General features: G+C 42.7%; 1 protein-coding gene across 2 annotated transcripts in view; it reads left to right on the top strand.

Moving 5' to 3' along the window:
• Window positions 1-12,787, top strand: part of klhl4 (kelch-like family member 4) — a 264,792-nt gene that overhangs the window by 135,856 nt on the left and 116,149 nt on the right. Inside the window, exon 1 of one of the 2 annotated variants that reach the window (XM_078412298.1) lies at window positions 11,839-12,418. The exons of the other annotated variant lie outside the window; for it this stretch is intronic. Within the exon in view, the coding sequence (XP_078268424.1) occupies window positions 12,009-12,418 (410 nt within the window). The 5' untranslated portion in view covers window positions 11,839-12,008. Of the gene's footprint in view, window positions 1-11,838; window positions 12,419-12,787 lie in introns of those variants that run through there. 2 annotated transcript variants of the gene reach the window in all.

The following is a 12,787-nucleotide window of genomic DNA, read 5'->3' as shown; positions in this document are numbered from 1 at the left end:
ACACTGCAAGGTCCAGGAAGCGAGCGGGCAAGATCATTTCTGACACCTCTCACCCTGGCCACTCTTTGAAACACTTCCCTCTGGAAGGGGACTCCGGACTGCCAAAGCAGCCACAGCCAGACATAAAAACAGCTTTTTTCCACAGGCAGTAACTCTACTCAAAAACCAAAAGTCTGTAGCCTTCTTTTGGTCTGGTATTTTATTTAATCCCTTACATGTTTAAATTATTATGTTTTATTCTTAATTGATTACTGTATATCGTGTTGTTAATTGCGAGCAAAGCATCAAGGCAAAAATATATATATGTATGGTAGACACAAAATGCTGGAGTAACTCAGAGGGTCAGGCAGCATCTCAGGAGAGAAGGAATGAGTGATGTTTCGGGTCAAGACCCTCCATCAGCCTGAAGAAGGGTCTCGACCCGAAATGTCACCCATTTCTGCTCTCCTGAGATGCTGCCTGACCCGCTGAGTTACTCCAGCATTTTGTTTCTACCTTCGATTTGAACCTGCATCTGCAGTTATTTTCCTATATATATATCTATATATATCTATATATATTATATATATATATATATATATATATTTCTATTTATATATATTTTTATATATATATTTATATATATATATATATATATATATATATATATATGCAGGAAAAATGTTCCCGATGTTGCGGGAGTCCAGTACCAGGGGTCACGATTTAAGAATAAGGGGTAGGCCATTTTGGACTGCGATGATGAAAAACTTTTTCACCCAGAGGGTTGTGAATCTGTGGAATTCTCTGCCACAGAAGGCAGTGAAGGTCAATTCACTGGATGTATTCAGGAGATACAGCTCTTAGAGCTAATGGAATCAAGGGATATGGGGAGAAAGCCTGAACGGAGTACAGATCTTGGATGATCAGCCATGATCGTATTGAATAGCAGTGCTGGCTCGAAGGGTTGAATGGCCTACTCCTGAACTATTTTCTATGTTTCTATTTTTCTATATAATGATGGTCGGCGCAAGAGATATGCTCAACCAAAAGCATTGCAGGGCATGGGCAGAAAGATTTGTTTCTTCTCTAAATTCAGAAACATAACTTTTACTCCCTACCAGATGGCAAGAATTCCACGAATTTAACTTTGATCTGCAGGCATGTGAACTGTTGCCATATTGATCACCATATGGCATATACTCAACAGAGCAAACAATACATCATCCTACATAGGTGTTACTGACAAAATTGGCAGACCTGAGCTTTACATAGGCAATGAGATAGTTTTCTTAAAAATGGCAATTACGTTCAAATTGAATAATTGAAAACAAATCCGAATGGAGAATTATTCAGTGAAATGTGTAATATTTGAATTAACTCAGCAAATAATTATAATTTAATGCACATCCTCAGCGTAGGCTTTAAAAAAAAAAATCTTAAGCTGCCAGGCAGCATTTATGCAGCACTTTCTTCAGAAATCTCCTGCCAATGATACTTTCTAACATACCCAATCATTTTCTCATTTCATTTTAGCTTTCTGGCACAATTTTGATTTTGAACTCAACAAAGTGATCTGAATCTCCAGCTCCACAGAGAAAATGATAAATATGTTGATCTTTACAAACAAAAGCCTCCTTTACTTATTCAGTGCACTCGTCAGTTTGTCACACTGATTTGATTATGAGTTGCTGGGAGTTTTGATTCAGGGAGTTTATATGTCTCTGCTCTGTTTGAAATAGTGGAGACAGGCCTCTTCTTGACAGTGAGCCTGGCTGTACCTGACAAGGTGAATCCTGGGACAATTTAGGTGCATTTGTGCACCTGAGGTGAAGTTACATAAAAGTGCTTGTTTTTTCATGAGTGGGCTTTCTCTTTCAAATGTAGGAATCCCTCTAAATCAGTTTAAACTGTTTCCCACCCCCCCCCCCCCCCACCCCGTTGGCTGCTTCAAGTGACACCAGCAGAAGTAAATAAATTTCCTGTAATCAAAATCCAGACATAAACAAAGGCAGGAAGTGGCACACCAGTGGTAATGTGGACTAAGCCACATAGTAAGTTGAAGAATGCGACCTTTCAAATCAACACTCAGATATGATAATCTTGTTTAGAAAAACAACTCCCAAAGTTCAGAGCAATTGGATGACCATTTGCCTCTTCATAAGCATTAGAGCGGCTCCAAAATCACAAGGTCCTTTTTGTTTACAGATAAAACAAAGTGCAGGTTGGATTTTTAATTCTGGAGCACAGTGAATCAACAAGCAGATCTCACAACACACCACAACCTGTCACTCAGACTCCTCTTCAAACTGCATTTTTGAATATTACTTTGAGTTTTATTCCATGTTTAAAAATGTGTCGTGGATCTCCACATCAGACACCATGTTGACATTTAGGGCAAAAGAAGAAACCAAAAGTAAGTCTCGGTACAATGTGTTTCTAATACAAACGTTGGACATTAGAGCACATGTGGTAGGCCCCCCTCAGTCATGGCTGACCATGGGTGATGTATCCTTGTTGTTGGCTGCTTGCTCCAAACCTCAGCTAGAGCAGCGTCGCTTGTGGCTGAAGAGACCAATGCGGGGGTGACAGTCTCTGCCACAAAGGTCACATTTGTGTGTGGTCTCTGGTTTGTTGAAATTGCTGCATTCCTTTCTGTGTTCCCGCTTGTCTGCCGCTGCGTTCATCAGTTTCTCTTCCCCTGTTTTGAGATGTTGGTTCAGGGTACCTCTCCATCTTGTACGGTCAGCTGCAAGGCTCTCCCAGGACTCCACATCAAAGTCGAGCGCCTTCATATCTCTCTTGCAGACATCCTTGTAACGTAGCTGGGGGCAGCCGATGGTTCTCCTCCCAGATGTCAACTCTCCATAGAGGATGTCTTTTGGAATACAGCCATCCTCCATGCGGTGGACATGGCCCAGCCACCACAGCCTGCACTGCCTGAGTAGAGTGTACATACTGGGAAGGCCAGCGCGAGACAGAATCTTGGCGTTGGATACTCAGTCTTCCCAGGATATACCCAAGATACGGCGGATGCCTCTAAGGTGGAAGGTGTTGAGTCTTCTCTCCAGTCTGGCATATGTAGTTCATGTTTCACTGCCGTACAGCAGCATGCTGTTGAAACAGGCGTTGTTGACTGATATCTTTGTCTTCACTGTCAGCTTTGGGTTGGTTCACACTCAAGTTGTGAGGCGAGCGAGAGTTGTGGCTGCCTTCCCGATCCTCTTGTCAATCTCTGTGCCCAAGAAGAGGTTGTCGGTGATGGTGGAGCCGAGGTACGTGAACTGATGGATGGCATCGAGTTTGTACACATGTAGGACAAATATAACGATTATGATCAATGCAGTAACTGTGTTATCTATCATCTTGTTTCATATAGTTTATAATGGATTGATAGGTCAAGCTTGACTGATATAACGTATATTCTTTTAAGAGGCTTTTCCTGTGAGGAATCCTTGTAATAATCCATCCTCTATTTATTGCAATTAACTTGTTTTCTCTTTTAATATTTAACTTTTTTTTCCATAAAAATATCATAGTCTTTTGACGTATAAGTTAAGGATGCGGGTGTTCTTTGAAGCTGTTTGGATACCTTTGATGGGAAAGTGGTGCTGCAATAGTGAGGGCATGATGTCAATCTAACTGAAAGAGGACAAAAATAAGAAATATAGATTTATTTATGATAGCTGGGCTTTGTATCAGCTCTGTCTGAAACATATGTCACTATTTATATTTAATGACAATATACTCGACCAAAATGGAAAAGATAGGAAACGATGCCTGACAATTATGACTGCACTGCTGTAAATAACTTAATATATATTTATACATGGAATATGTGAAAACTAAAGCTGACTTTCCTTTCTTTGCCAATTCTAATGAAAATTTTAATTTTGATAGGTTGATTATGGTTTTTTTTTTCACTGATGTTACCTGACCTGCTGAATGTTTTCAGCAATTTTTGCTTCAGTATAGATTCCCAGCATCTGCCATTTAAAAGACATAAACATTGTGCGTATCTACCTTCTACTCTCTGTATTCTTCTGTAGAAATATTTTTGCCTTTATCGGGAGAAGTTGGCATAGTTTCTGGGATAGGTTTCTATTTTCTGTCCTTTAAAAGGACTCTAAGTGGATGAGGGGGGACCTCATTGAAACTTAATAGTGAAAGGCTTGGATAGAGTGGATGTGGAGAGGATGTTTCCACTAGTGAGAGAATCTAGGACCAGAGGTCATAGCCTCAGAATAAAAGGCTGTTCCTTTAGGAAGGAGAGGGGGAGGAATATCTATAGTCTGTGGTGAATCTGTGGAATTCATTGCCACAGAAGGATGTAGATGCCAAGTTAATGGATATTTTTAAGGCAGAGATAGAGATTTGTGATTAGTACGGGTGTCAGGGATTATGGGGAGAAGGCAGGAGAATGGGGTTGAGAGGGAGAGATAGATCAGCCACAATTGAATGGAGGAGTAGACTAGAATGGGCCGAATGGCCTATTTCTGGTCCTATCGCCTATGAATTTATGAACTGATGATTCTGTTTACAATCAACAGTTTGCTTGCACAACCAACTCATTGGCTGAAATAATGTTGTTGCAAAGAGACTCTGTGTTTTAAAAGTATGAGTTTCAAAGAGAGACCTAGATAGAGCTCTTAAGGATAGCGGAGTCAGGGGGTATGGGGAGAAAGCAGGAACGGGGTACTGATTGAGAATGATCAGCCATGATCACATTGAATGGCGGTGCTGGCTCGAAGGGCCGAAAGGCCTACTCCTGCACCTATTGTCTATTGTCTATTGTCTGTGTTTTAATAAGTTAACCACTAACCGACATAACCCTGGTTAGGCAAGAAGTAAAGTTGTCAAAGGAAACATTCAACAATGGTACAATGAGGATGGGGGTGGGCTCAAGGGACTTTGAGATGCTGCACAGGAACCATAGATGGAGGATGTGTGAACAAGGAATCCAATCCTGTATTTCCACTGTGCAAGATGCCACCCACCTGGGCACATGCAGTCAGGACAAAGAGCCATGAATGTCAATGAGTGGGGTCAAACCCAGAGGACCTGGATTTCAGTGACATAACCTGACTGTTAAGATCAGTGAATGCATCCTTAAACATTCTCCAAAGACATCATTAGCTGCAAGGAAAGCTCAATTATCTGTACCCTTACCAGTCACCTACCAACATGATATGAACCAAGGTTCATATCCAATGTTCAGGGGTTCATTTCACTCTCACACACAGCACTATTTTAAGTCTCACGCACACCTCCCACAACTTGCCAACTATTCAAACATACGTAGACACAAAATATTGGAGTAACTCAGTAGGACAGGCAGCATCTCTGGAGAGAAAGGATGGGTGATATTTCGGGTCGAGACCCTTCTTCAGACTTTCAACCATTCAACTATTTCAACTATTCAACCATGACAGCCATGTCATACAAACACTTTACAGACACCCCCTACCACTTGCAGGCAAAGCAGATGCAGGGTCAGGTTTGTTTGGATGTTCACCCTCCAGTGTGGAGGAAATGATGTTGGCCGAGGGGCTAGTGGAATCAAGGAATATGGGGAGAAGGCAGGCACGGGTTATTGATTGTGGACGATCAGCCATGATCACAATGAATGGCGGTGCTGGCGCGAAGGGCCGAATAGCCTCCTCCTGCACCTATTTTCTATGTCTATGTTTCTATTATTGGAGGTGGGTGTTGGTGAGACTGTAGAAACATCCAATGTGAATCCTCTTGCTCCCACTTCACCCAACACTCAATCCACTATCTGTTGTAATATAAACATGCATATCACAAACTGACGCTGGACTCTTTCTCATTATTGAGATCTGGATAGATGCAATGTGGCCTGACAGTAGATGAACAGCAAGTGTTTTTTATTAAGGGGGCACAGTGGTGCAGCAGTAGAGTTGCTGCCTTACAGCACCACAGACCCAGGATCAATCCTGACAACAGGTGCTGTCGGTATGGACTTTGTACGTTCTCCTTGTGACTGCTTGGTTTTCTCCATGTTCACCAGTATCCTACCACATTCCAAAGATGTGCAGCATTTTAGGTTAATTGGCTTCTGTAAATTGTCCATAATTTGTAGGATAGAACTAGTGTACAGGTGACCATTGGTCAGCGTGGACTCCATGGGCCGAAGGGCCTGTTTCCATGCTGTATCTTCAAACTACATTAAACATGACAATAATAATCAAACACGTCAAAACACATTCACATGTCAACCACCAGAGCAAGCAATAACACCACATGTCAAAGAAGTTATAGCACAGAGGAAGGATTTGGACATGAGGAAATATTTAACACAAATGGGCCACAATCAGGGCAGAGCCAAGATTAGATGAAATGTATTTTAACTCTTAAGGCAATAAGGTTGTGCAGAGTTCTGCTGCAGAGATTTGTGAGGACTTTCATGATGCAAGCTTCAGAAGGGGGCTGGTTAGTACTTACAATGAAATGCCTCTGCATTGCTGACCTGTGGGAAGGTGTTGTCAATATCATGGAGCACAGTGGACCCAGCCGGGTTTTATGCAGAGCCTTGGATTGTCTTTGAAGCAATGAATTTCCATGTGCACACTCGCCCACCCAGTCAGCCTACAGTGTCTAAGGGGTGATGTTTCAGCCTCCATTGGAGCACAGACAGCAAGTATCGAACATCTCACAGCTGCCATCAATTATAAAATGCAAAGAGACTTGAAGTTGTCATGGCAGGCTCAAAACCTATCCTCTGGCAGGTTGTTAGGATGGCTGTTGCTCCATCCCAGCAGGAGCCAAAGTGAGGAACATGAACAGACTGTTCTATATCAAGAAGATTATATTCATTATTCCTCTCCTCAACTGTGCGCTTGCCGCACGCTGACAGTTGGCCTGCCTCGACTGGCATTAGTACTGCTTTATTACTGTCACAAATACCGAGATATTGTGATAAAAAATTGTATATCCAAGGAGATCATATTGTACACGAGTGCAATCATACTTCCCATCAGTACAACAGGTAGTGCAAAAACAGAAAGGAAACAGAGTGCAGAATATCGGCATATAGATATTGCAGGGAGTGGAGGGATATGGATCACAAGCAGGCATTGGATATTAATTTAACTTGCATCATGTTTGACACAGACATCGTGGTCTGAAGAAGGATCTCAATCCAAAACTTCACCTATTCCTTTTCTCAGTCTGACCCACTGAGTTACTTCAACTTTTTGTGCCTATCGCAGATTGAAGGGCCTGTTCCTGTGTTGTTCTGTTCAATGTTCGATGTTCTAATACAATGTTAAAGCTACCGAAAAAATACAGATTTAAAAAAACTGCAAGACCAGCAGCAAGGTAGAATGGAAGATTGGAATATATCCTTAGTATATGAGAGGTATACGAGTCTGATAACAGCAGGAAGAAGCTGTTCTTGAATCTGGTAGTATGTACTTTCAAACTTTTGTGTCTTCTGCTCGGCAGGAGAGGGAATGGTGCTGAGATGACTGTCCTGAAGGTCCTGAGTTTCTGTGCAGAGGACTGCCGGTGGTTTGGCACAATTGTGTTCCAGGGCCATGTGGTGCTGCCCTTTCAATCCTTTTGCACCCTCCTTCACTGAAAGTCAGCAGACACATTTGGGTTGCATTCAATGGGTGCAATGTATTTGGAACAGCCACACAAAAGACAGGCACCAATTGAGTATATGGGGTGATCTATTGGATTGATGTGGCTTTTGCCATAACATACGTAAATCCAGTGTGGAATGTTTATCTTGCAAAGGAAAATGGCATTATGATTAAAGGAATGCCATGCAAGGGAAGTGAGGGGTTTAATGGAAAACATAAGTTACATTGACTGGTTATGAGCTTCGAATGACTTTTTTTATGGTCTGTCTAAGCAGAACAGAGTTTAGACCATTTGTTTTCCTTTCCTCGCCTCTTACTACTCTACTTTGTAATCTTTCTCCAGCTGCTTGCTGTACAGTGGGTTGAAAACTGGTGCCATCCAATACTGGTGAAGTTATATAGTGCACAGACTAACGTGAATCACGATACCCACACACTGCTTGGAAACGTACAGCTCTTCCAATGTAATGAGGTACCAGAGGTGTTGTTGTGAGAGGACAATGGTCTTCTCCATTAGTTTTGCATGCTGGCATGACTTTCACTGCCTGCATCTTGCACATATGTGCATTAGCAAACACACCAGTATCAATCCACAGCTTGCCTTGCGTCACTTACATACAAGATATGCCACAGAATAAAGGCATAATTTCTGCTGTCAGAATACAAAGGATTGAACTACATGACTCACTGGATGTTGTCACAGAAGGAGCAGAATAGCTGTGGGTTTGGTAATAAGGCAGACTTATCACGCAAGAAGCATGAAGTAATGTATGTGCAGTTAATGTCATCCTTCACCACAGGCACACTTTCAATGCTAACAAAGTTAGTCTATCAGTCTCTGCTGAGAGAGATGAAAGTGTGAGTAAAAACAGAAAATGCTGGAAATATGAAGGAAGTCAGACAGAAACTGCAAAGAATGAAACAGTGTTAATGTATCAAGTCATTGATCGTTTATCAGAACTGGTTGGAACGTTTATCAGAACTGGTTGGAACAAGTTTTAAGAGCAAAGAGCAGAGCAAAGGAAAGTGTGAAAGAATGGAAGGCAGGTGTGATTAAATGGCAAAAGGGGTGATAGTCAAGGTGAATGAAGGTGGGGACAGGGATCAAAAGGTTATTTAGGCAAAATATAAGTACAAAATAGTTACAAATAGCAGAGGAATGTGGATCTTCTCACTTGCCACACTGCCAGTGGACTTTGCTGAATATTGTCAGACTGGGTAAAGTCTGAAAGCTGCCAACCTCTACTGGAGGCTGCAACAATCCATGTTGTGACAATGGCAGAACACAAACCATGTTACATATTGTTAATGACTGCCTGGTGATTAAGTGTAAGAAAATAACTGCAGATGCTGGTACAAATCAAAGGTATTTAGGTACAAATCGAAGGTCAGACAGCATCTCAGGAGAGAAGGAATGGGTGACGTTTCGGGTCGAGACCCTTCTTCAGACTGATGTCAGGGGGGCGGGACAAAGGAAGGATATAGGTGGAGACAGGAAGACAGTGGGAGATCTGGGAAGGGGAGGGGAAGAGAGGGACAAAGGAACTATCTAAAGTTGGAGGTCAATGTTCATACCGCTGGGCTGCAAGCTGCCCAGGCGAAATATGAGATGCTGTTCCTGCAATTTCCGGTGGGCCTCACTATGGCACTGGAAGAGGCCCATGACAAAAAGGTCGGACTGGGAGTGGGAGGGGGAGTTGAAGTGCTCAGCCACCAGGAGATCAGGTTGGTTAAGGCGGTCTGAGCGAAGGTGTTGAGCGAAGTGATCGCCGAGCCTGCGTTTGGTTTCGCCGATGTAAAGAAGTTGACATCTAGAGCAGCGGATGCAATAGATGAGGTTGGAGGAGGTGCAGGTGAACCTCTGTCTCACCTGGAAAGACTGATTAAGTTCAGTGCTGAACAATTGAGGCCTCCCATGGCCGCTGAAGATGCAATGCATGGTTTGTGAAGTGATGCACATATTGAATGACTGAGTGCCTACCAACCCATTTGCTGAAGGCTTCTGCAACTTGGAACAACTGAAGAAAGCAGCAAACATTTCCAGGTTTGCAACTAACCAGTAAACAGAGTACCATCCCTCTCAATTCTTCAGCTGCTGAACATGTGCCTCTTAAGAGGACTGTTGGTAAATTGCTGAGTTTGAAAATGGCACTACCATTGATACATAAATCAATTGACATCATGATCACACATTTCCATTGAGCATTCCAGATCACTGTATAGTAAGACATGCCTTTTTGACAGTTGGGTTTAAGCATTATTTTTTTTTCAAATTGCTGAATACCACAATTTGAATCTGTCTGACACTACTAAAGCAAATACCTGCAAGTTTATTGCATAAAGTAAAAGTAATGTTTTTGCAGAGCTATACATGGGTCCTATGTATCCACTTCCATTCAAAGGAGGATTAAAGAGGATGAGCCACAGACTTGGAATGGCTCATGTGGTAAAGGTTGTGCAGATTCTCAGACTCGCCTCCAGTAATCCTGGTGAGATCCAAAGAAGATTGTATACACGTGCAGGGGCAAGGAGTGCCGCTTGATTTCCTGATCCCCCCTCCCTTGCAGCAGTTGGAGCAGCTACAACTAGCCACATGATCTCCTCCAGCCCTCCCTCAGCCCCCAGGCAAGATGCCAAAGGCCCACACGCTGTTCTTCCAGTTGACACATTAACTGTCCATTGAGGTGGATGACCACAGCTTGTATGCGGTTCAATTATAGTCCCTCAAGAATTTCAGAACAATTGCCGTCACGAAGGTGTTGAACGCTTGATGTGGTGTCTCACCTGTTTGTCGAAGTCTTTTTAAAATCTCCAGCAGCAAGGTGGAAACGCATTTAAGAATTGCACAAATCCCCAGCAACCATGTGCTTACTTCAAATCAACTGATCACTTTTGGGAGACGTGCGGAGCAACAAGCGGGCCTCATTACTGAATGCGAGCAGACTATTTAAGTGGCAATCAGTCCTACAACGATCTTCCAGGCAACTTCAACTTATCTACAAAGTTGATAATTGGACTGAAGGCAGGTCAGTCTGCTCAATACTCAAGCTATTGCACTTCAGAGGCTCCTTAATGCCTGAAAGAGCCCTCAAAAATCACCTCCCTTGGGCTGAGTAAATTGGTGGCTTTTCTCCAGTGTGTGCTATTTTTCGAGGAATCACAAACTCAGCGCTGTTTTGATTGCATCCTTTAGTGTACTTGCGTCACTGTATAAAAGAAGACCAAACTGGGCGATTTATAAATTGTACAACATCCTGTCATGATAAATTGAGAAAGATTGAATCTAATTTTCTTTTTGCAATATAGCTGGGGTAAAAATGTACCCATAAATGAAAGTGTATAATTTTCTGATCTCAAAAATGAATGGCAGCCAGTTTTTGTAGTGTGGGTGGACACATTCTTGCCGCTTCCTGAACGTGGGACTTTATTTTAATAGATGGTTTTACTGAGGGTTTTACCCATCGGCACTTTGGAGTAAAATTGCCTCTTTTTCATCCCTCTGATTACAACAAGACCAGAGGCATTAAAATAAAGTTGCCCTTTGGGATTTATTTTATTGCTGACAAAATACAAGGGAAGCCATGAATCAAAAGTGATTTTCTGCATCGGGAGATATTACATCTTCAGCTATTTTTAAATAAAAAAGAGCTAACACTTACATTCAGTGATCCCGCCACATCGTACATCATACGGAGAAACTGTGCAAGATCAATGGCACTCCTGTGAAATTTAAACAGCCTTTGCCCTAATTTAATCACACCACAAAACAACATAATTGACTTAGACCGTTCTCTCTCACCACTTTGAACTGCTGTTTAGTGTGTGGCAGGGCTTGACACTAGCCTTTTGAACCTCTTTCCAGTAAAGAAAGTGACAGGGCAAGTCAAGGGACCATTACAGTCAGACTGGGGGAAAAAATGCTTTGTTGTTGATTCAGTCTTTTCGTGAGGGAATGTGACTGTCATGTAAAAAAAAAGGATGGCAATATTCGCTGGCTGCATTTACTTTTCCCGGGAATCCCAAGCCCAGTATTTCATTGTATGGCTTCCTGGATCTAATGTTACGGCTCGTATTTCTGAAAAGCAGATGGGATCTTGCTAGGCAAAGGACAGTGTCAGTACGTCTGTATTCAACTGCATGTAAGACCAGCTGCTGTTTGGAGTTTCGGTAGCTGTCTTCCTGTGTTAATCTGATTTACTCGTTTAAGGGCTGACCTCATCATCCTGTCAGAATGCTAGCCCACCTACACAGTTAGCAGCAGCTTAGTGTTTGCTGCGAGTGCAAGCAGTACTGTGTACTGCTGCTCAGACAAGAAAGGTTTGTTCTTTTTGGTTCCTCCACTGAAAGGATTCGGTGCAGAGGCGTGGAGCAGGAATTAGAGGAAGCTCGCTTCCATTTACAAGTTTAAAATTCTCTTGGACAATGATGCCCGTATCCGGGAGGAAGGAGTTTGACATGAAGCAAATTCTGAGAATGAGATGGAAATGGTTCAGCCACCCTTCGCAGGGCTCTTCTGGAAACACGGGCTGCCTCCAGCAGGAGGGATTTGAACACCGTGGTCAGAACAGGTTGAAAAGCCACTCTCGGGACAGAAGTGGGCTCAGGAAAAACAGCAGCCCGATCAGCAGTTTACTGGCACCTGTACCAGGGCCAGTTTACAACAGACCCGACAGTCAGCCATGCCATCAGCTGAATACAGTTTCACGCACACCGGAGAACGAAGGGCTCTCTAAAATCCCAGCACCAAAGGACTCACTTAAAGAAGAAGAAAAAGAAAACAAAGAAACACGGGAAGCGGACAGTGGCGATCTCACAGATGAGTCTGGAGAGAGGTAGGAATCTGTTGTGGGGGGGATAATGAAGACAGCAATATTGTTTGCAACACTTGTTTTACAGATAAATCCATTGCGTAGGGATGATTATGCCCAGTATTTGCTGCAAAGCTCGAATATATTTCCTGTGCTTTGCCTCCTGTCAGTATAACTGATCAGCTACGAGTACATTATTGCACATTCTGGTGAGCGGTTCTCACTCCTGTGGATCATTTGTCAGCAATCACATGTTTTTCACACCTTGGTAAAATGGGCAAGTATGCGCTGCAACTCCATAGGCTGATTGATGAGAGTTTTGTTTCGACCGCTCAGGCACACTTTGACAGTCTGTGTTCACTGCAGTCAGCAGAACAGATAAATAATTTATTC

The sequence above is a fragment of the Rhinoraja longicauda genome, chromosome 15 (genome assembly GCF_053455715.1).
Source record: "Rhinoraja longicauda isolate Sanriku21f chromosome 15, sRhiLon1.1, whole genome shotgun sequence".
NCBI classification, from domain to species: domain Eukaryota; kingdom Metazoa; phylum Chordata; class Chondrichthyes; order Rajiformes; family Arhynchobatidae; genus Rhinoraja; species Rhinoraja longicauda.
Note: the sequence above shows the minus strand (reverse complement) of the source record. Positions and strands in the feature narration are given on the sequence as shown.